Source organism: Bubalus kerabau, chromosome 7 (genome assembly GCF_029407905.1).
Source record: "Bubalus kerabau isolate K-KA32 ecotype Philippines breed swamp buffalo chromosome 7, PCC_UOA_SB_1v2, whole genome shotgun sequence".
Taxonomy (NCBI): domain Eukaryota; kingdom Metazoa; phylum Chordata; class Mammalia; order Artiodactyla; family Bovidae; genus Bubalus; species Bubalus kerabau.
The window spans coordinates 75,060,289-75,085,040 of NC_073630.1; the positions used below are offsets into that span (position 1 = coordinate 75,060,289).

A 24,752-nucleotide genomic window follows, 5' to 3' on the forward strand; every position below is an offset into this window, starting at 1 on the left:
ATATTCAAAAGGACTTGTATGTTTGACTACTACTTCACAAAAAAATGAAGACCTTGAGTAAGTGTTATATATCAACAACTATTTTGAATTTCATAGAAAGGGATAATGAATAAATGAATTTATGAATATTTAGATGATTCCCCCCACCCCTTTTAATAAATCTTTATTCAGCAACATACTATCTGAAGAGTTTACCTGACTACTAAATGATGACCTCCTTTGTGCCATCTTCTCATGAGCTGGTAAATGTTGTCTGGGAGGAGTGCTAGTATCTGTTGGGATCTTTGTTGGTGTAGCTAAGGTTGGTCAACAGAAACAGAATAGCATTAGTACTTGAAAAATACAATTTTCAAAGATCAATCTCAAAATGCTTTCCAGTGAATAAAAGTGGTCTGTAAATTTTAGAGTTGTTTTTCTAAATTATTCAATAAAAGTGACGTCTATGACAACAAGATGATTTATTTTAATTACCTCTTTTTTAAGGATAAAGAAAACATCTGAAATAGGAAAATTTCAAATATAAAATGGTTACTACCCCTACAATTCTATAATAGAAAAAAGCAATAAATTAATTAAAAAATGGCCTAAGGACTTGAATAGATATTTACTCAAACATGACACAGAGATGGCCAGCCAGTATGTGAAATAATACTCAATACTCCACTAAACATCAGGGAAATGCAAATCAAAACCACAATGAAATATCACCTCTACCTCTAAAGAATGGTTACTATCAAAAAACCACATTGTAAATCAACTAAAAAAAAACCCTTTTAAACTGTTCAAAAAAAAAAATCTAAAGACAAGTGTTGGTGAGAACTTGTGTGAAGGTCTGGAAACCTTGCGCACTGTTGATGGGGACAGGAAACGATACAGATACTGTGGAAACAGTATGGCTGTTTTTCAAAAAAATTAAGATTAGAACTACCATATATGAACTAGAAATCCCACTTCTGAGTATTTATAAAAAAAAATTAAAGTCAGCATCTTGAAGAGATATTAGCATTCCAATGTTCACTGCAGTATCATTCACAATAGCCAAGGTATGGAGACAATCTAAATGTCTGTTGACAGGTGAAAGGATTAATAAAATGTGATATATACATACAATGAAATACTACTATTCATCCTGAAAAAGGAAGGACATTCTACAATATGTTACATGAATGAAACTTTAGGCCATTATGCTAAATGAAATAGGCAATGACAGAAAAAACAAGTATCTCATAATGATAGGAGGTTATTTAAAATAGTCAAACTCATTGAAACAAAGAGGACAATGGTAACTGCCAAGGCCGGGGGTGGGAGGGGGGGAAGAGCGGGGAATGGGGAGTTATTAATTAGTGGGCATAGTTTCAGATAAGCACAATGAATAAACTCTGGAGATCTGCAACTTTGTGTTAAAGGATACTACATAAAGGAAATGCCAAGAAATAGTTAACACAAAGGCCCTTCACAATATTTGGAAAGGTTTAAAATCTCAATCTATGTTTAACCACTTTAATGTTCCACCCATCATGAAGATGTCGAGTAGTTCAAACAAGTCCCTTTTTCATTATATACACTTTTAGTACTCTGAGAAATAAAAGTGCTAGATTCTTTTTAAAAAATTTAAAAGGGTATTAATTTAATGACAATTATGCATGTCTTCATAAAGACAAAATACACAGAAAACACTTTCAAAAAAGCAAACTAAGAACACTTACAGGTTCTATCAATAAAAAAGGAATTACTGTAATAGTTTTGCTTTCTTTCTGAGGGATGATTAAAAATACCAATACCAACATTACTACCTACATGTTTTATGGGTTACTTTATAAATTAATTCTTTGCTAAATGTGAGCAATGTGCCTTTTGCTCACTGAAAAAGTTACTGTATTTCAGAAATATAAACACTTATCATTTGAAAGTGGCAGCTGATGAAAAATGCTGCTAACAATAATGCAAACAATTTAGAAGGGCATCTTTAAAGGAAGTCTGCTTGCAAGCTGGGGTACTCACAGGAAGGGTCCGAGACTGCTGTGTGAGATGATTTTCTTGAACTCCGGGAGGAAGCAGAAGGAGTTGGGCTGTGATCAAACCTTTCCAACGCTTCCTTGAGACTGACTGTATTTATACGATTATCAGACCCAGAATCTTGGCTCTAAGGAGACAAGAGTAAGGTAAATGTCTTCTGTGGTTCAGTTCAGAGGTCCCAAATTAGCATATCACTTGCTAATTTCCCCTCCCCAAAATCAGTTTTCAACCATAACAAGGCATGTGTACCTGTGTAATAAAGAAGTGTAATAAAGGAGTAAAAATTTACTTTTTATAGCCCAAAAGTTTTGGTTTCCTTCTCTATTGAAAGAAACAACAGACGCAAAGGAATAAAGTTGGACTATTACCTTATACCATATATAAAAGTTAACTTAAAATGGATCAAAGATCTAAACATTAGAACTCAAAGTATAAAACTTTTAGGGAAAAAAGGGGGAAAGCTTTATAACACTGCACTGGGCAATGATTTCTTAGATATGACACTAAAGCACAGGCAACAGTAGTGCATCAAAGGACACTATAAACAAAGTGCAAAGGCACCAAGGAATGGAAGAAAACATTTGTAAGTCATTTATTTGATAAAGAGTTAATACCCAAAATATAGACAGAGCTCCTACCACTCAACAGCAAGAAAAAAAAAAAAAAAAAAAAAACCCAAAAAATCCAATTAAAAAATGGGCAAAAGTCTTGCATAGAGATTTCTTCCAAGAAGATATATAAATGGCCAATAAACACATGAAAAGATACTTAATATCACTAATCATTCAGTTCAGTTCAGTTCAGTCGCTCAGTCATGTCCGACTCTCTGCGACCCCATGAATCACAGCACGCCAGGCCTCCCTGTCCATCACCAACTCCCAGAGTTCACTCAAACTCAGGTCCATCAAGTCGGTGATGCCATCCAGCCATCTCATCCTCTGTCGTCCCCTTTTCTTCCTGCCCCCAATCCCTCCCAGCATCAGAGTCTTTTCCAATGAGTCAACTCTTCGCATGAGGTGGCCAAAATACTGGAGTTTCAGCTTTAGCATCATTCCTTCCAAAGAACACCCAGGACTGATCTCCTTTAGAATGGACTGGTTGGATCTCCTTGCAGTCCAAGGGATTCTCAAGAGTCTTCTCCAACACCACAGTTCAAAAGTATCAATTCTTCGGCGCTCAGCTTTCTTCACAGTCCAACTCTCGCATCCATACATGACCACTGGAAAAACTATAGCCTTGTCTAGATGGACCTTTGTTAGCAAAGTAATGTCTCTGCTTTTGAATATGCTACCTAGGTTGGTCATAACTTTCCTTCCAAGGAGTAAGCGTCTTTTAATTTCATGGCTGCAGTCACCATCTGCAGTGATTTTGGAGCCCAAAAAGATAAAGTCTGACACTGTTTCTACTGTTTCCCCATCTATTTCCCATGAAGTGATGGGACCAGATGCCATGATCTTCGTTTTCTGAATGTTGAGCTTTAAGCCAACGTTTTCACTCTTCTCTTTCACTTTCATCAACAGGCTCTTTAGTTCTCCTTCACTTTTTGCCATAAGGGTGGTGTCATCTGCATATCTGAGGTGATTGATATTTCTCCTGGCAATCTTGATTCCAGCTTGTGCTTCTTCCGGTCCAGCGTTTCTCATGATGTACTCTGCATGTAAGTTAAATAAGCAAGGTGACAATATACAGCCTTGATGTACTCCTTTTCCTATTTGGAACCAGTCTGTTGTTCCATGTCCAGTTCTAACTGTTGCTTCCTGACCGGCATACGGGTTTCTCAAGAGGCAGGTCAGGTGGTCTGGTATTGCCATCTCTTTCAGAATTTTCCACAGTTTATTGTGATCCACACAGTCAAAGGCTTTGGCATAGTCAATAAAGCAGAAATAGATGTTTTTCTGGTATTCTCTTGCTTTTTCCATCATCCAGCAGATGTTGGCAATTTGATCTCTGGTTCCTCTGCCTTTTCTAAAAACAGCTTGAACATCTGGAAGTTCACAGTTCACGTATTGCTGAAGCCTGGCTTGGAGAATTTTGAGCATCACTTAGGGAAATGCAAATCAAAACCAAGAAATACCACTTTACATCTATCAATATGGCTATTACCAAAAAAATTAGAAAATAACGAGTGTTGGTGAGGATATGAAGAAACTAGCACCCTTGTGCAGTGCCAGTGGGGGTGGTGGTGGTGGTGTTCAGCTGCTTAGTCCCGTCCAACTCTTTGCGACCCTACGAACTGTAGCCCGCCAGGCTCCTCTGTCCATGGGATTCTCCAGGCAAGAATACTGGAGTGGGTTGCCATTTCCTCCTCCAGGGGATCTTCCCAAGCCAAGGACTGAACTCACATCTTCTGTGTTTTCTGCATTGGAAGATAGATTCTCTACCACTGAGCCACCTGGGAAGCCTGAGAAGAATGTATAAAACAGCAGAGCTACTATGGAAAAATGTAACAGCTCCTCAAAAAATTAAATATAGAATTACTATATGATCCAACAATTTCATTTCTGGGTATATGCCCAAAAGAATTAAAAGCAGGGAGTCAAATGTGTATTTGTAAGCCATGTTCCTAGCAGCATTAACCACAGTAGTTAAAAATACGGATGCAACCCAAGTGTCCATCGATGGATGAATGAATAAACAAAACGTGGTATATATACACACAATGGAATACTGTTTATCTTTCAAAAGGAAACTCTGACACATAACAATATAGATGAACCTTGAGAACATTATGCTGAGTGAAATAAGTTAATCATATACAGACAAATACTGTATGATTCCACTTATATGAGGTACCTATAGGAATCAAAGTCATAGTCAGAAGTGGACTGGTGGCTGCCCAGGGTTGGAGAGGAGTGAACGGGGAGTTGCTGTTCAATGGATATGGAATTTCAGTTTGGAAAGATGAAAAAGTTTTGGTGATGGATGGTGGTAATGCTTACACAACACTGTAACTTAAAACTGGTTGAGATGGTAAATTTTGTTACATATATTTCAAATCAGAAAAAAAAAAAAAAGAACAACCAACAGACACTTTAGTTTATAAAGGCACTGTAAGTATCTGGAACTCAGCATTTGACTGCTCAAAATCATCTTCACACCAACTCTGACCTTCTCCAGATTTCAATATCTATATGGATGATTCATGCAATATCCTGTCCTGGCCTCTCAGCTTTCTAGGAACTCCTCGTTGCCAATAACTTCTTCCTCTATTCTACCTGATTCAATCCCTACTCTTCATTACCAGATTACTGTAGTCCCTCTAAAAACACAAATTAAAATCCAACTTTAAACCACACTTCCCTGTCTGAGCTTTCCAGTTCACTTGTTCCTCTGGAGACAATTACAGTCAACTTAAAATGATCACCAATCTAAAATGATACATAACACTAAGCCAGAAACATTACGTTTTCTAGAGGGCTCACTTTCCTACTCTCCACAGTTATTCCATACTTTCCAAAAGTTCTTAAACCTCTTTCTCCCTCTCTCCACAGAGAGCTCTGTCTTATATAGATGAAAATACTTGCCACCACCATATATGTAACTCTACCTATTAACATGCTGTGCTGTGCTTAGTCACTCAGTCATGTCCAACTCTGTGACCCCATGGACTGTAGCCTCCCAGTCTCCTCTGTCCACGGGATTTCCCAGGCAAGAACACTGGAGTAGGTAGCCATTTCCTTCTCCAGGGGATCCTCCCAACCCAGGAATCGAACTGGGGTCTCCTGCATTGCAGGCGTAGTCTTTACCAGCTGAGCTACAAGGGAAGCCCACCTATTAATATACCAGGTATATAAATATACCCATCTTCTGTTTGCTCATTATAGTGGAGCAAAGTGTCATCAAAGAACCTCCATATGCAACAGTGAATTAAGCAACAATACTCTGTTTCCTATTTCAGTGAAGCTACATAGAAGGCAGTGTGTGTGTATACACCGATATAAATAAATATGATTTCAAAATTACTACTATCACAAAAGGAAAAAATGGGTTATGTGACACAATGCCCGCTGTCCTGCACTCTAATTGCTCTTTACATCCTGTTTTGTCTCCATCTCCCACCCTCTCCCAGCTCCTGAAACCCTTCTGCCTGCCTTCAGTTTCCCTGAGCAGCAAAAGCTGTATTCTCAACCTCACTGATGAACATTCCTTCATTGGCGTCCTCTGACTAAAACCCAGAACCCCCCACCCTCCACCCCCAAAGGATACCAGTTTCCTTGTAGGTCTCCCAGGCAGTGGGAGTTTCCCTTCTCTCAACCTTCAGACCTCTGCTCCGGAGGTAGAAGAGAAGTCCTCCTACTGCTCTGGCCTGAACATCCTCCCTTCTACCTTTCCCAAAATTCACAGCTATGAACACCACATGATCTATCACACCATATGATCTATCTCTCCTTGCTGTAGTCATTTACTCACCTTGTGCTTACTCCTCACTAAGTAGCTGAATTAAAGTTTCTCTACTCCTGGCTCAGTACTGTCCTAACTGATTTTTTTTAATTGGAGAAGGCAATGGCACCCCATTCCAGGACTCTTGCCTGGAAAATCCCATGGACGGAGGAGCCTGGTAGGCTGCAGTCCATGGGGTCACTAAGAGTCGGACACGACTAAGCAACTTCACTTTCACTTTTCACTTTCATGCATTGAAAAAGGAAATGGCAACCCACTCCAGTGTCCTTCCCTGGAGAATCCCAGGGATGGGGGAGCCTGGTGGGCTGCTATCTATGGAGTCGCAGAGTCGGACATGACTGAAGCAACTTAGCAGCAGTAGCAGCAGCATAGATGATTTACAACATTGCATTACTTTCTGATGTACAACAAAGTGATTTTTGTATATATATCCTTTTTCGAATTCTTTTCCCATAGGTTATTATAGAGTATTGGGTAGAGTTTTCTGTGCTATACATTAGGTCCTTGTTGATTATCTGTTTTATATATAATACTGTGCATATATGTTAATCTCAACCCCCTAATTTTTCCCTCCCACCCACCTTTCCCCTTCAGTAGTCTGAACAGAACCACAAGTCTGTTCTCTAAGTCTGTGAGACTATTTCTGTTTTGTAAATAAGTTGATCTATATCATTTTCTAGATTTCATGTATAAACAATATATGATACTTTCTCTGACTGATTTCACTTAGTATGATAATCTCTAGGTCCACACATGTTGCTGCCTTCTTTTTTATGGCTAATATCCCACCGTATATATGTACCACAACCTCTTTATCCATTCATCTGTTGATGGACACTTAGGGTGCTACCATATCCTGAATACTGTAAATAGTGTTGCAACTGAACACTGGGGTGCATGTATCCTTTCAAATTATGGTTTCTGCAGATATATGCCCAGGAGGGGGACTGCTGAATCATATGGGAGCTCTATTGTTTGTTGAGGAACCTCCCATACTGTTCTCCATAGTGGTTGTGCCTATTTACATTTCCACTAAAAGTGTAGGACGGCTCCCTCTTCTCCACATCTTCTTTAGCTGTTATTGATGGTCACTTTTTGATAATGGTCATTCTGCCTAGTGTGAGGTGATACCCTCATTGTAGTTTTTATTTGCAATTCTCTAATGATGAGTGATGCTGAGCAATCTTCTCATGTGCCTACTGGCCATCTGTATGTCTTCTTTAGAGAAATGTCTATTCAGATCTTCTGCCCATCTTTTGGTTGAGTCATTTGTTTTTTGATAATGAGCTTCATGAGCTACCTGCATATTTTGGAGATTAATCCCTTGTCAGCTGCTTCGTTTGCCAGTGTTTTCTCCCATTCTGTGGGTTGTCTTTTCATTCTGTTTATGGTTTCCTTTGCTGTACAAAAGCTTTTAAGTTTAATTAGGTCCCATTTATTTTTGTTTCAATTCCAAAAGACTGTAACAACTTTGTATGGGGACTAGACACACATTCATTTTGTAATGTATTTAAATGCTGAATCACTATGTTGTACACCTAAAACTAATAAATTTTGCATCTTCTATATTTCAATTTAAAAGTTGCCTTCCATGGCTCAAGATGCTGAGAATATAGGAGCAAATAACAAAGACAAGTTCTCTGCTCTCATGGGTCCCACATGAAAGAATTTTTCCAAAAAGACTATGACTGCTTAGAGGTAAAAGATCCACTATGTTTTAATGAAAGATATTTTCTGAGGAAAGCACTTATAATTTTTCTTATGCTATGGCATATTTTACAACTGAAAGTTTACACCTCTTAACCCCCCTCACCTATTTTACCCCATCTCACACCCCAATGCCTCACTCGGGCAATCAGCAGTTTGTTCTCTATGAGTCTGGTTTGTGTGTTCATTTGTTTTGTTTTTTAAATTCTACATATAAGTGAGATAATTTGTCTTTCTTTGACTTATTTCCCTTAGCATCATGCCCCCAAGATCCATCCATACTGTTACAAATAGCAATATTTCATTTTTTAATGATTGAATAGTATTCTACTATATGTATGTACCACATCTTTACTTGTTTCTGTATCTTAGTTATTGTAAATAATCCTGCAATGAACACAGGGATATATAAATCTTTACAATTGTTTTTGCTTTCTTCAGGTAAATACTAAGAAGTGAAGCTGTTATATCATATTATTTTTAATTTCTTGAGGAATTTCCATACTATTTTCTGTAGTGACTGCACCAACTTACAATCCCACCAACAGTTCATGAGGGTTCCCTTTTCTCCATATCCTTGCCAATACTTGCTATTTATTGCCTTTCTGATAACTGCCATTATTACAGGTATGAAGTGATACCCTGTTGTGGTGCTCATATGCATTTCAACCACTAAGTGAGCTTGGAAAGAGACTCTGCCTCGACTGGACCTGGAGATGACTGTGGCTCCACTGACACCTTGATTACAGGCTTGTGAGGGACTCTGGACTGAAACCCTGATTACAGACCCATGCCCAGTTCTGAAGCAGAGTGCCCAACCAAACTGTGTCGGGATTCTTGACTCACAGAAGCTACTGAGATAATATATGTATGTTATTTTATATCATTAAGGTTTGTTACATAGCAGTAGGTAGCTAATACACTTTATTTCTACCTGATATAATGAAAAAAGAAACCAGTGTTCAAAATCTGACTATAACTTTCCAGTCATGAGTCTTTAAGCTCAGTTTTAATGTTTTCAAAGTGGGGATATATCCAGATAAGGATGTCTGAGAAATAAATGATATTTCATATTTCATATAAAAACCAGAGCCTAGCAGATTGTAATAAATGTTAGTTTAATTCTAAGATCATATGTCTCTACCATGATCTCTAAATAGCAGGCCCTTCAAATCTTTTTTAAAAACACATGAAGTTTTAAAATATTAAATTTAATATAAAAAAATACTATAGTTATAATTACAAGTAGATGAAATATTTGAAAAACAATTTTTCTGTAAATTATTGAGTCTTGTTATTCATTGAGAAGAAATAATTTTTTAAAAACCTATAAGATACATACTTTGTCAGCAGCTGTCTCTGGAAGAGACTCTTCAATGCCAAGTTCTCGTCGTCTTTCAGCCCTAACTTCTGCATAACTACAAGTGGAAAAAAAACAGAATTTCAGTGTTTGATCATTCATTTAAAACACTGCAGAGGTGCAACAATTCAATATTCATTATGTATCTCATTTGTTCATCTCAAATTCCAGACTATTTTCTATGCACCAAAAAAAACCCTAAAACATATACATATATAGCACTATATATATATATACACACAGAGTGTATCTTAAGTCAAATTTCACTTTTTTACATATCTAAAAAATTTAATGTACTACTATAAATGATCTGTAACCACACAGGACCTAAATCAAGAGGAATTAAATAAAGGAACAGTATACTTTATCTACTCCAGATCTCCTTTTACATGACTGACTGTGGTATACAAAAGACAGTTACAACATCTGCTCTAAACCATAAAACTTATGTCAGAAATTATGTTATCTTTATTTCTATATAATGCCTATAAGTACATTTAATAATAAATTGAAAATATGAATATTTTCAATAATATTGAAAATACTGAATATTGAAAAAAATACTGAAAAATAAAATGGAGAAAAAAATCACTCTGTACTTCTGAATAAGTCATACATAAAACTACATTCCAGAATCATTATGAATGTTTCCATATTCAGAAATTCTGTAAAAGAATTATTACCTTACTACGGTGTGAGTACAAACAATAAACTCTGGCCTTGAATTCCACTGATGGTAAGTGATATAATAATGAGTTTGAAGCCAAATCCACTGCTGTCCTTTGGTCAGGAACCTATAGTAACACGATTTGCCTTTTCCATATTGCATTACTAAGAAGAAAAAAAATATTTTTTGATTTGTATTACTAGATTTTTACCCAAAGGTACCATTCACATTTATATCTATCTATCTATCTATCTATAAAATTCTTCTGGCTTTTCAATAACATATAGTATATCAAATCTTCCATAGCCTTCCATAATCTCCCAACTTATAGCCTGTTATTGCTGATCGTAGGTATTTTTCATACACAATAAATGTCCAAATACTTGAGAATAAATTATTCACATACTGACTCTCTCCTGCTAAGATATATTAAGGATAACAGCAATAAGTAATCACACCTGAGCTCTACTCCCCATACTCTACCCCTCACCCTCTGCAAATACAGCATCTTTTATTTTTTGGCTGCACTGGATCTTCGTTGCTACATTCAAGCTTTCTCTAGTTTCAGGAGATCTGAGGCTATGCTCCAGATGTGGTGTGTGGGCTTCTCACTGAAATGGTTTCTCTTATTGCAGAGCACAGGCTCCAGTGTGTGGGCTTCAACAATTGTGGTACACAGGCTTAGTTTCCCTGCAGCATGCGGGATCTTCCCAGACCAGGGACTTGAACCCGTGTCCTCTGCAGTGGCAGGTGGATTTTTAACCACTTGACCACCAGGAAGTCCAAGTATAGCATTTTAGAGGCATTTACTTCTAAACCTTAACTTAACAAAATCAGAAAAACTTAATTATTTCAAGTAGCTGATTCCCGAAAACAGTATTTCAAGCAGTATTTCCCAAAACATTCTTTACAGATTGTAAATTCAAAAGTCTTTTAGCAGATATTAAGCAAAAAATGGGTTCTGTGTTAAATTAACTTGGGAAAATTTGTTCTTCTCAAAGCCTTGAGTATGCTAATCTGTCAAGATTCTGGTGGTGGGGAGATGGGGACTGATTATGAACTCTTACCTAATCTTCTTTGACCATAAAATTCATTTTTAATAGACTGGTATTCAGTGGATAAAACCTTAAGACAGGCTGGACCAGAATCATGTTCGCTCTCTCTCCTCCAACCCGTCACTATTCATGAGGAAATCAAAGTCTACATACTTGAAGTTGGTTGTCAAAAATTATCCAGCTAGTTAATAGAGGTGTCAGATTTTTTAATACATCACGGAGCCTAGTGCCCATATCACTCGAAGTGAAAAATATTTCTTTTGTGATATTATATAACATGCTTTATTTTCATAGAGAGAGGTTTATAAACCCGCCTAAGACATGAAGGTACATAAAATATCTAATTAAGCTTTAGAGGACACTCAAGATGGAAAGATTTGGGAAGGAGGATCAGAGAGGCAAATGAAACCTATTAAAACAAACTTCTGAAACAAAGAATGAACAAACAGCATGTGGTAAAGGAGTAGGTCCAGACTCTAATCCTATCTCTGCCACCAATGTTTTTTGTTTTTGTAATTGGAGGCTAATTACTTTACAATACTGTGGTGGTTTCTGCCATACATCGGAATGAATCAGCCACAGGTGTATGTGTATCCCCCATCCTGAACCCCCTCCCACCTCCCTCCCCATTCCATCCCTCTGGGTTGTACCAGTGCACCAGTTTTGAATGCCCTATTTCATGCATTGAACTTGGACTGGTCATCTATTTCACATATGGTAATATACATGTTTCAATGCTATTCTCTCAAATCATCCCACCCTCACCTTCTCCCACAGAAAAGTCTGTTCTTTACATCTATGTCTCTTTTGCTGTCTTACATATAGGATCATCGTTACCATTTTTCTAAATTCCATATATATGTGTTAATATACTGTATTGGTGTTTTTCTTTCTGACTTCACTCTGTATAATAGGTTCCAGTTTCATCCACCTCATTAGAACTGACTCAAATGCATTCTTTTCAATAGCTGAGTAGTATTCCATTGTGTATAAGTACCACAACTTTCTTATCCATTTGTCTGCTGATGGACATCTAGGTTGCTTCCATGTCCTGGCTATTGTAAACAGTGCTGCAATGAATACTGGGGTACATGTGTCTCTTTCAATTCTGGTTTCCTCAGTGTGTATGCCCAGCAGTGGGATTGCTGGGCCGTACAGCAGTTCTATTTCCATTTTTTTAAGCAATCTCCATGCTGTTCTCCATAGAGGCTGTACTAGTTTGCATTGCCACCAACAGTGTAAGAGGATTCCCTTTTCTCCACACCCTCTCCAGCATTTGTTTGTAGACTTTTTGATGTCTGCCACCAATGTTATGGGACTGTAAGTAAATTAGTTAGCCTTTTTGTGTCTCAGTTTACTTGTAGAGATAATAACAGTACCTACTTTCTATTATACAACTGTGACTATGAATAATGAAAATAATACATGTAAGTTGTTCAGAACAGGGCAAAACAAGATGATAATGTTCCTTCTGTTAATATAACAATGGAAGGTAACATTATGAAGCACTCACTGAGTTTTCTATAAGAGATTCTTTAAATGTGGCATTACCTCCTGTGCAGACTCACATGCCTGGAAATAAAAATTCATGAAATAGTGTTCTAATATTATAATTTTCAAAGCAATCTACTTCTCTTACTCTAAATATAGAACTTCTATACTTCAAAACAAGGTTTATTAGATGTCATATTATAAACCTGTACTTAACTACTATAGATTGAAATATATAAAATGGGAGGAAGTTTAATTTAGACTTGATCTAGGATTCCTATTAGAAGTAGTTATGCATACAAAAGAAATTTTTCCAATACATTTCAAAAATACAAAAATGGTCTGTTTTACCACCTTCTATTAATATGATAGTTATTTACAGATTAAAAAAAGTATTACCACCCGAAGTATTAAAATCTACTTACAGTGCTCATGACATTTTGCCAAATTTTCTAGGTCATCCACATGATAGTAATCATAGCCTGATGTTCCCAGAACTTCAAATGGCAAATATCCTATTATGGGTGGTGCCCTGAATTACATATAAAACAATCAATATTATGACTTTTTCCATTAATAAAAAGTACTCAACTACAAACCAATTTTGGGAGGAAACTTTATTTCTTAAATAATGGATAATGAGTTTGAACATCCTGACTAGAAAAAGTTTGTCTTTTAAATCCAATAATTTCAAGAACTATAATGATTAATCTTTTTATAGAATTTAAAAATGGGAGTTACCTGTGATCTAGAAATAGAAACTTCCACTCTAAACTATGTCTAGATGTAAACTCTTCATTGGGTTCTTCAACAGTGCACATTTCCTACAAATAAATAATTAAAATTGAGAAATACTTTTCTGTGTACTCAGCAAATTGTTAAATATTGCTATCTGTATAAGTCATTTTTAGCTAACTTTTCCTTAAACATTTCTTTAAAAAAAATTTGTATTTTCTAGTACTAAGGAATGTGGCAATAAACACATGCAGGCTTCTGGGGGAGTACTTCTCACTCCACACATTTCTCTATTCACTCACATGCCTATAAAGTCTCATTCTAATCTCTCTCCTGAATTATAACATATTTCTGTCTGGATGTTTCCACATACCACAAACTCAACATGTCCTAAAATGAACCAACTATTTTAATCCTCATATCCAGTTACATAATGTTCCATCTCATTAATGGAGGCATACCTGTACTGTGCCATTAAGTCTAAAATCTAATAGTCACAATACATTCATTTTCACCTTTCACCATCTAAATGGCCACTGCTAAATCCTTTCAGTTTCACCTTCTAAGTTGTTTTTGGTTTTTTTTTTAATCTATTCAATCCCATCCATCTTCAGGGTCTTAGTTTAGACTCTAGTTGCCACCACTGGCTCACATTATTGCAAAATATTCCAAACAAGTTTCCCTGTCCTTCAACTCATCTTCTATTCTGGCCACAATGACCTTATAAATACTCAAACATGATTGTATAATTTCCCTAACAGAAAAATCTTAATGGCTGCTCATTCCATTAGGACAAAATCTAAACAAGGAGAAACAAACAACAAAGAAAAAAACATCTATCACTGCCAGCATCTGCTTACTTTTCTAACCTCATCTCTCAACATCCCTACCCTCCCTCCATTCACAGCAACCCTAGGCTCTAGTCATACGCAACAATGTATTCCAACCTGCCCATGTTCTTGAATGACCTTCTGCAGCACAATGTAGTGATTAAGAGTTTGGGTTTAGAAAAAAAAGGAATTAGAATCAATCTCAGTTCTACTACTTAATAGCTATGACTCTGGGTAAGTAACTTAACTTCCCTAAGCCACAGTTTCCTTATATATAAAATGGTGATCATATCACCATTTGTAAGTATTAAATGAGATAACGCACGTAAACAGCATGTGGTAAGCATCCAAAAAGCATGTTACCACTGCCATTATTTCCTACGATCAAAACAAGTCGAGTCAGAGTGGTTTAAGATCCTCTAACTGCTAATTCAGTACTTTGTCCTATGGTATTTCCCTAAATTTAAAATCTTAGCCTGGCTTATTTTCAGCCACTTTGTGGTTACTGAAGTCTTTCATTTTCTGACTTTAGTACTAATCATCTACTTCCTGGACCCAGGATATAAAAATAAAATTATTCAATTGACTTTTAAAATTGAAAAGGTAAATTAAATGTAATAAGGTCACCTGTGTATTTCAAAAGAAAATTTCAAAAGCAATCTTTGGCCTTTCCCCTTTAATGTATTTGTGAACTATACAACAAAAGCACCTTAAAATTTTGCACAAAAGCAGGACAATGGTGATATATAACCACTGGTTAACAGCCAAAAACTTCACAAACCCAAATGAAATTTTTGGCCAACCCAACACAAGGTATATTATCAAAAAATTAGTTCTGTAATTTGATGAGTGCTTTGATAACTCACTATTTGCTTCAAAAATATTATGATCATACATGTTTAATGACTCATGGCCATTACTACTTTAATGTTTACAGGAAGTATCTGGGAACAATTAAAAAAACAACAGATAGGACCCATAATATGAAGTGAAACCCCTATGGGAAACAGAAACATACCTTGATGAACTGAGGTGTAGCTAATCTGACAGTAGCTACAAAACAAACTCTATCTTCGTAAGAAGGCCTATGAGTGCGTTGTATTGTTCCTTCAAAACCATTGTGTGCTGAAGTGGATACTAAAGCAATAAGGAAATAAATACCATCAGTTACTCCAGTAAAAATCTAGTTTTTACTAATACTTGAACATTTGTCTTTAAGAGCTTAAAATAATAACAAGTGAAAAAATATTATAAGAGAAGCATTTTAACTTACCACTGTTTAAAGATTTGAAATTTCCTATAAATTTCACATATTCATAAGTAGATGGTTCCTTTGGGTCTATTGTTCCTCGAAGCATATGACAACAAAATTCTAACTGATTTTTTGCTGAAATAAGAGAAAAAATATAACGTATTTTGTGATTTATCATAAATAAGCCACACAAAGTAAGATTCTAACAGTTTTGTAAGTTTACAATTACTATTTTCTCATACAGAGGTCCTCAATGACATTGTGTTCAGTCCATAAAAGCAGAGTCTCTTCAGGAGATGATCTCACGTTGTCCTTAATAAAGAAGACGGATCTTCTGATACAAGTACTCCATGTTCCTCCATTTTTATTTGTCCTTCCTTGTCATTCATCACTCTAATCTCAAAGAAAGGTCTTGCTTCCTAGTCCAATTTTTTTAATCTCTACTTTAAACAGTCTTTCCCATCCTCCTTCTCTAGGACCACCAGAACCATTCATTCCTTTAGCATTCACACATGTCTTCTTTGGGTCCTTACCTTCTACTTTTAAATTTACTCAGGTCTTTTTTCATGCTATTGTTTTTAGTAACACAGATCTCCTTCCTTCTCATTATGTGCTCTAGTTTCCATATGTTCACCCTCCTTAACTTCATGTATTATGGCTTTTGCCCTCACACTTCTATAGAAATTGCTCTTCATTGTTTCTACCTCTTCTTAAAACTCACATGTTTTCATTCCCATAGCATGAAACTTACCTTCCTACCTTATTGACTATTTCTCTCCCTTCTATTAATCAGTCAACAAACTATAGACATTCACAAAAGTTCTTTTGATTGTCATCTATTATGCTCTACAAACTTACCAGCACTGACAAACTTATTTACTCCTAAATCTCTCACCAATTTTAACATTTTATGTAAGACCAAGTCTCATATCACTATTTTTCAGGACATCTGTACCTGACTGTTTCATCAGTAACTTAAATTCAAAGTACTTGAAAGTGAATTTTTCCTTCTATCTTCCTAAGGCAGCTGTCGTTCCCCTCTGTCCTATCTCCTTAGTTAGAAATCATATCAATTTGTTCTCTTTGTATCACCAGCTCAAAAACTAAATCTGTAACCAGGATCTGCTGTTTATTACACCAAGAACGCTCTGGTGAGTCATTTTTTCCACATGAGCAGCCAGTACCACCATTCTGGTACTGATGTAAATGACCTTGCATCTAGGTAACTGCAAAAATGTATTCTCTATGCCTCCACACTCTTGCCACTCAGACTCACCCTTGTCTACTACTCTTAGATTGTATTACTTTCCTCATTATTAATTTTAGTACTCAAGGACTAATAACACCTCTCTTCACTTACAGTATCCAACTCATACTCTTCTGTTATTATTATCAATGGGTTTATCATTAAACTCAGCAGGTTCAAACTCTCACCTTCTTTCTAAAACCTTCCCCACTGATGATCTCTAGCTGGTTTGACACCAGTGGCTAACACCAAGTCCTACCGAGTTCACCTCAACACTCACAGGCACGCTTTCCTCTCCATCCTTACTTCTACTGCTGTCCTTTTTAACTCAAGTCTAGTCATTTTCCCAAAATTTTCCACCTGAGAGATTTTCTTTTTGAACCACAAAACCACCCAAATCCCCTTTTTGCTGGCTTCTCAATGAAGTAAAAAATAAAAACCAAACTGTTAAGGATGAAATATCAGGCTTTATTTCCTTCTCTAGACACAAACACATCACTTGTACTACCTTATCTTCATTATGATACAAATGACCTATTTGGAGAATCCTGAATTTTCCTAGCAATTCCCCTCTGTTTTAAATCATGTTCATTCCTTTGGCATGAAACATCCTTTTCATCTGTGGAAATAACTTTATTTTGTATATCAGTCCATTGGGTCACAAAGAGTGGGATGCAACTAAACTGAACTGACTTCAAATACTGTTGTTTACAGGCGTATAACTGGCCTCTGCATCACTATATCCAACCCAGATCTTTCTCCTAGATGAAAGACTAGAGTAGTCGCTTAGTGGTGTCATAAGAATTTGGTTTTTTAACAAGTATAAATAAGCTTCAAATGTATTCTCCTGGCCTCTTAACTACTCTCAACTTCTTCTGAAAGGCTATTTATTCTTATCAAAAACATACATTCACACATACTTACATGTGTATATGTGTATCTCAACTGTTGAACAGTTAGTGTTCTACATAATCGAAGATTCAAAATATGAAGAAACTTTAAAATGATTAATGTTAGCTTCCCTTGTAGCTCAGATGGTAAAGAATCTGCCTGCAATGCAGGAGACCTGGGTTCAATCCCTGGGTCAGGAAGATCCCCTGGAGAAGGAAATGGCAACCCAGTCTGGTATTTTTGCCTGGAGAATCCCACGGACAGAGGAGCCTGGTGGGCTATGGTCCATGGGGTTGCTAGAGTTGGACATGACTTAGCAACTAAACCATCACCACTATAAGAAAAGTCAAAATTTTAAAGCCATGAAAAAAGTAGTTAAAGAAGACATCTAATAGCTAATGGCCAAACATAGAGCTGTCATGATTTCAGACTTTACACAGGATAATTTATTCAAGAAAACGAGGGGTGGGAGGGAAGTTCCAGAGGGAGGGGACATATGTATACTTATGGTTGATTCACATTGCTGTGTGGCAGAAACCAACACAACATTGTAAAACAATTATCTTCCAGTTTAAAATGAAAAAAAAAAAAAAAGAAAGAAAACAAGTTGTTCATTGACCAGATATTCTGGTCAATGAGTCTAGAAGAAAAGTCAGATTACACGACAATATTTTATACTTATTAAAGGCAGGACTACACTTCCCTATTCTTGGCACTTCTATTACATAGCACAAGTGTCTGTTACACCGCTGCTTTGTTGTTTACTCGCCAAGTCATGTCCGACTCTTTTGCGATCCCATGGACTGTACCACGCCAGGCTCCTATGTCCATGGGATTTCCCAGGCAAGAACACTGGAGTGGTTTGGAGTGGGTTGTCATTTCCTTCTCCATGGGGTCTTCCCAACCCAGAAATCAAACCTGCATCTCTGCATTAGACATATCCAATAAATTATTGTTTAATTCTGCTTAATAGAGCACAAAATTTAAGTAATTTTATAAAAAACATGTTTTGTCTCATAGTTTCAGTGTTCAATTGGTTAGTGATGGTGAAAATAAAAACCCTTAATTTTCTCTTACTACAGTAAGATTTTGTATAAACATTAATAAGAATATATTGCTGAGTTCCATTTTTCTGTAAAATAGTTTTATGGCATATTATAACAGATGAGATTTCACTGTATTCTGGAACAGAGTTCAGACTTTTAACATGGTCATAATTCCATTATATTTTAATATTTAAAAAGGATCTAACAGGGGATTTGGGATGATGCTATGTATTAATTTGGTTAAACATATCTCTGTCAAGAAATTACAAAAGTAAAGGATAATGCAACCAAATCCGTTTAACTTTTCACTTAAGAGGTACTACTTACATTTTAAATATTCAGGGGTTAATGAATCACTTTCCAGCAGATGGGTAGAGAGTATTTTATAAACTTCTGAATGTTCCCCCTCTGGGATAAAATTAAATATACTTTGATCCACAAGATCTGACTGAAAAAGAAATTTTTAAAAATTAAATAATTACAGTGATTCAAGAGAAATTTATTTTAAAAATATACAATCACTCTTAAACACCAGACGATCATATGGTTGACGTTTCATTATCTGTAAACAGTGACAAATATCAAGTTTCAGAGTACAACTCAAAAGACAAGATTGAGAAGGTGAAAAAAGTTTCCATAATCTCACTGTCTCTGATACGAGCATCATCAGATTCATGATCAATATGACCTTTGAAAGTTTTGTAACTTGTTAAGTTTCACCACATGTGAACATGTTAAATATAACAGGACTAAGAAAGCTTATTAGAAGAATCTCTGGCTACCAGATGTAGCCTTACTATACACACCAATCTCTGGTGAGCAGGGTATACACTACAAATAAAGGACCACAGGACGGCCCACAGGCTACATGAAGAGAAGACTTGACTTTGAGGTCAGTTCAATCGCCCAATGTGTCCTTTCTTTATTTCATCTTTTCCAGTCATCTAACCTGTATCCCACTGTCAAAAAGTCATGCTTTAAGATAAACAACCTCTTCCTGAAAAAGCTGACTTACATGCTGAGCATTATAATCTATGCTAAGATATGGCTTTAATCAACAGTAATCTGACCAGCAAGAGGTTGCCGACAATGTGACATGGCTGTGGAATCCAAAGCGAATAGGACAGCACCGGTCCATAAGAACCATGGACAATAAAACTTTAGTGAGATCACGTATGTGTGCGTGCTAAGTTGCTTCAGTCACGTCTGACTCTGTGCAACCCCATGGACTGTAGCCTTGTCCGACCCCTCTGTCCATGAGATTCTCTAGGCAAGAATACAGGAGTGGGTTGCCATGCCCTTCTCTAGGGAATCTTCCTGACCCAGGGATCCAACCCACATCTCATGTCTCCTGAACTGGCAGGCGAGTTCTTTACCACTACATTTCCTGCCAAATCCCATCCAGTCTACTTGGTTTCTCTGCATGTCAAACTGCTCTGTGAAATCCTGGGGATAATGAAGTGATAGCTCCAAGACTATGGAAGGCAAGGGAGGTGAAAAGAAACTGTGAAGACAGGGCTAAGGGTTCCACTAAGTAGTTCCACTTTTATTTCCTATTTCAAATATTTTTAAGATTGTTCAAAACAAAAAACCTCAAACAATAACAAAAAACAGAGAGCCACTGAGGATAGTAAGAGGCAGGATAGGGGTGTTTACCACTCTCATACAAGCCATATACACTTTCTTCAGTCCTTTCCCTAGCCTTCAAGGTACACACCATGAAGTGAATCTTTCCCCTCTCTCACCACATTTGTACTCTTCTGTCTTTCACAGACCAGCTGAAATTACTTCCTCCAAAAATATGTCTTTTAACTGCATTGTTGTTGTTCATTGTCCAGTTGCTAACTCATGTCCAACTCTTTGCGACCCCATGGACTGCAGCACACCAGGCTCCTCACTCCTCCACTAACTCCTACAGTTTGTGTCCATTGAGTCGGTGATGCTATCTAACCATCTCATCCTCTCCCCCATCTCCTTTTACCTTCAATCTTTGCCAGCATCAGGGTCTTTTCAAATGAGTCAGCTCTGCACATCAGGTGGTCAAAGTATTGGAGCTTCAGCTTTAGCATCAGTCCTTCCAATGAATATTCGGATTGATTTCCTTTAGGATTGACTGGTTTGATCTCCTTGCTGTCCAAGGGACTCTCAAGAGTCTTCTCAAGCACCTCAATTCAAAAGCATCAATTCTTTGGTGCTGAGCCTCCTCCCTGGTTCAACTCTCACATCTATATATAACTACTAGGAAAACCATAGCTTTGACTATTAATATATGGACCTTTGTCATCAAAGTGATGTTTCTGCTTTCAATATGCAGCCTCGATTTGTCATAGCTTTTCCAAGGAGCAAGTCTTTTATTTCATGGCTACAGTCATTGTCTGCAGTGATTTTGGAACCCCCCAAAATAAAATCTATCCCTGCTTCCACTTTTTCCCCTTCTATTTGCCCAGAAGTGATGGGATCAGATACCACAATCTTAATTTTTTAATGCTGAGTTTCAAGCCAGCTTTTTCACTCTCTCCTTTCACTCTCATCAAGAGGTTCTTTACTTCCTCTTCATTTTCTGCCATTAGATTGGTATCCTGTACATATCTGAGGCTGTAGATATTTCTCCTGGTAATCGTGATTCTAGCTTGTGATTCATGCAGCTCGGCATTTTACATGATGTACCCTGCCTAGAAGTTAAATAAGCAGAATGACAGAATACAGCTTTTTCACACTCCTTCCCCAATTTTGAACCAGTCCCTTGCTCCATGTCTGGTTCTAACTGTTGCTTCCTGACCAGCATACAGTTTTCTCGGGAAAGAGGTAAGGTGGTCTGGTACTCCCATCTCCTGAAGAATTTTTCAGTTTGTTGTGATCCACAGGGTCAAAGGCTTTAGCATAGTCAATAAAGCAGAATTAGATGTTTTTCTGGAATTCCCTTGCTTTTTTCATGACCCAACAAACGTTGGCAATTTGATCTCTGGTTCCTCTGACTCTTCTAAACCCAACTTGGAAGTTGTTGGTTCACATAAGTGTTGAAGCCTAGCTTGAAGGATTTTGAGCACAGCCTTGCTAGCATGTGAAATGAGCACAACTGTACAGCAGTTTAAACATTCTTTGACACTGGAATGAAAACTGGCTTTTTCCAGTCCAGTGGCCACTGCTGAGTTTCCCAAATTTGTTGAAACACTGAGTGCAGCACTTTAAAGCACCATCTTTCAGGGTTTTAAATAGATGAGCTGGAATTCCATCACCTCCACTAGCTTTATTCATAGTAAATGTTTCCTAAGGTCCACTTGACTTCTCACTTCAGGATGTCCAGGTTTAGGTGAATGACCACACCATCATGGTTATCTGGGTCATGAAGATCTTTTTTGTAGAGTTCTTCTGTGTATTCTTGACATCTCTTAATCTCATCTGCTTCTGTTAGGTCCATACCATTTCTTTCCTTTATCGTGCCCATCATTGCATGAAATGTTACCTTTGTATCTCCAGTTTCATTGAAGAGATCGCTAGTCTTTTCTTTTCTATTGTCTTCCTCTATTTCTTTTCATTGTTCATTAAAGAAGCCCTTTTTATCTTTCCTTGCTCTTCTATGGAACTCCCTGCATTCAGTTGCACATACTTTTCCCTTTCTCCTTTGCCTTTCGCTTCTCTTCTTTCCTAAGCTATTTGTAATGCCTCCTCAGACAACCACCTTGCCCTCTTGCATTTCTTTTTATTGGGGATGGTTTTGGTCACTGCCTCCTGTACCATGTTAGGAACCTCTGTCCATAGTTCTTCAGGCACTCTGTCTACCAGATTTAATCTCTTGAATATATTCATAACCTCCACTGTATAATAACAAGGGATTTGATTTAGGTTATATCTGAATGGCCTAGTGGTTATCCCTACCTTCCCCAACTCTTTTTGAGAGTCTCTTGGACAAAAAGGAGATGAAACCAGTCAATCCTAAAAGAAATCAACCCTCAATATTCACTGGAAAGATTGATGCTGAAGCTGAAGCTTCAATACTTTAGCCACCTGAAGCCAAGAGCCAACTCACTGGAAAAGACTCTGATGCTGGAAAAGACTGAGGGCAGGAGGAGAAGGGGGTATGAAATGACTGGATGGCATCATCGACATAATGCACATGAGTTTGAGCAAACTGGGAGATAGTGAAGGACAGGGAAGCCTGGCTTGCTGCAGTTCACAGGGTTGCAAAAAGTTGCACACAACTTAGCAACTGAACAACCACAGACAATGAAGTGGGTCAAAGTGGTAAAGATGTTCAGTTGTGCATGTGTCTAGTGGTGAAAGTAAGGTCCAAAGCTGTAAATAACAGTACTGCTGCTATTAATAATAGGAACTTGGAATGTTAGGTCCAGGAATCAAGGTAAATTGGAAGTGATCAAGCAGGAGATGGCAAGAGTGAACAACGACATCTTAGCAATCAGTGAAGTAAAATGGATGGAAATCGGTGAATTTAATTCAAATAACCATTATATCTACTACTCTGGGCAAGAATCCCTTAGAGGAAGTGGAGTAGCCCTCATAGTCAACAAAAGGGTCCAAAATGCAGTACTTGGGTACAACCTCAAAACCAACAGAATGATCTTGGTTCATTTCCAAGGCAAACCATTCAACATCACAGTAATATGCTCCAATCACTGGTGCCAAAGAAGCTGAAGTTGACCAATTCTATGAAGACCTACAACACCTTCTAGAACTAACACCAGAAAAAGATGTCCTTTTCATCATAGAGGATTGGAATGCAAAAGTAGGAAGTTAAGAGATAACTGGAGTAACAGGGAAGTTTGGCCTTTCGAGTAGTACAAAATGAAGCAGGGCAAAGGCTAACAAGTTTTGTCAAGAGAATGTGCTAGTCACAGCAAACAACCTTTTCCAACAACTCTACACATGGATATCACCAGATAATCAATACCAAAATCACACTGATTATGTTCTTTGCATCCAAGATGGAGAAGTTCTATACAGTCAGCAAAAACAAGACCTGGAGCTGACTGTGGCACAGATCATGAGCTCCTTTTTGCAAAACTCAGGCATAAACTGAAGAAGGTAGGACATTCAGATATGACCTAAATCAAATAAATCCCTTATGATTATACCATGGAAGTGATGAATAGAAACCATCACAATATTGTAAAATAATTATCCTCCAAAAATAAATATATTAATGAAACAATATTTTTTAAAAAGTGAGAGATCACAGGATTTTTATACTTACTGGTAAATGTTCAAGCAAATTCTAGATTTTTATTTCTGCATACTGCATTTACACCAAACATTGTACTGACTTTCTTAATACACACTTGTGTTTATATTTCAAAATTTTCAAGAAAAATAGATAATGAAAGGCTCATACAATATCTTAATAATAGCAGTGTTATTCCTGGACTCTGTCAGGCTATGTAAAATGGTTAATCTTCCTCCCTGTATTACATGGTAACAAATTTAATATACTTTCTTCTCAGGAACACATTTAAGCCAAGTGGGAGGAAAGCAATTTTGAATTGTAAAACTTTACAAATTTTAAGTTCCCAGTAGAGAGACTTTATGTCTTGGTATTGCCACTAAATAACTGAACAATTCTCTGGGGTTCATATATGTTTTTAACAAACACAAAGGGGCTGGGCGAAAAATGTCTAAACTCCCTTCTGCCCTGGAGGTGGTACGACCCTATCATTTTGTTGTAGAAAACCACTTCAGGAACGAAAAAAAAAATCCATAATTTCCTTTCCCGATTAGTAGCCACAAATAGGTTAAAATTTACCTAAATTAGTTTCATAAGTACGACATGACAAAATTAAGAAAAAATTTTTTCCAAGACCTATAGAATCAGACATGCAATTTTATAGCTAGATTTAAAATTTAAATTAAAAACGTTAAGTCATACTGACCACTGATTAAGATGGCAAATTTTAACTTCTCAACAGAACTGAATTATAAACACTAAAGCTTTATATTTAGAGATTTTCTAATGTTTCTTCCCCTCCGGACAAGAGTCAAGAATATATTTTAGATAAAATGGTTATGTATGTTAAAACAGAAAGAAAGGGACACCACTATTTTA

General features: G+C 36.9%; 1 protein-coding gene across 11 annotated transcripts in view; it reads right to left on the bottom strand.

Moving 5' to 3' along the window:
• The window catches only part of CLOCK (clock circadian regulator), a 121,286-nt gene that overhangs the window by 23,135 nt on the left and 73,399 nt on the right, over positions 1 to 24,752 (bottom strand). For all 11 annotated transcript variants that reach the window (XM_055588605.1, XM_055588604.1, XM_055588603.1 and 8 more), the window contains 9 exons: positions 19,025 to 19,145; positions 15,536 to 15,649; positions 15,281 to 15,399; positions 13,439 to 13,521; positions 13,123 to 13,229; positions 10,168 to 10,315; positions 9,467 to 9,542; positions 2,002 to 2,143; positions 196 to 296 (listed from right to left, as the gene is read on the bottom strand). In XM_055588605.1, coding sequence (XP_055444580.1) covers positions 196 to 296; positions 2,002 to 2,143; positions 9,467 to 9,542; positions 10,168 to 10,315; positions 13,123 to 13,229; positions 13,439 to 13,521; positions 15,281 to 15,399; positions 15,536 to 15,649; positions 19,025 to 19,145 — 1,011 coding nt within the window. The remainder of the gene's footprint in view (positions 1 to 195; positions 297 to 2,001; positions 2,144 to 9,466; positions 9,543 to 10,167; positions 10,316 to 13,122; positions 13,230 to 13,438; positions 13,522 to 15,280; positions 15,400 to 15,535; positions 15,650 to 19,024; positions 19,146 to 24,752) is intronic.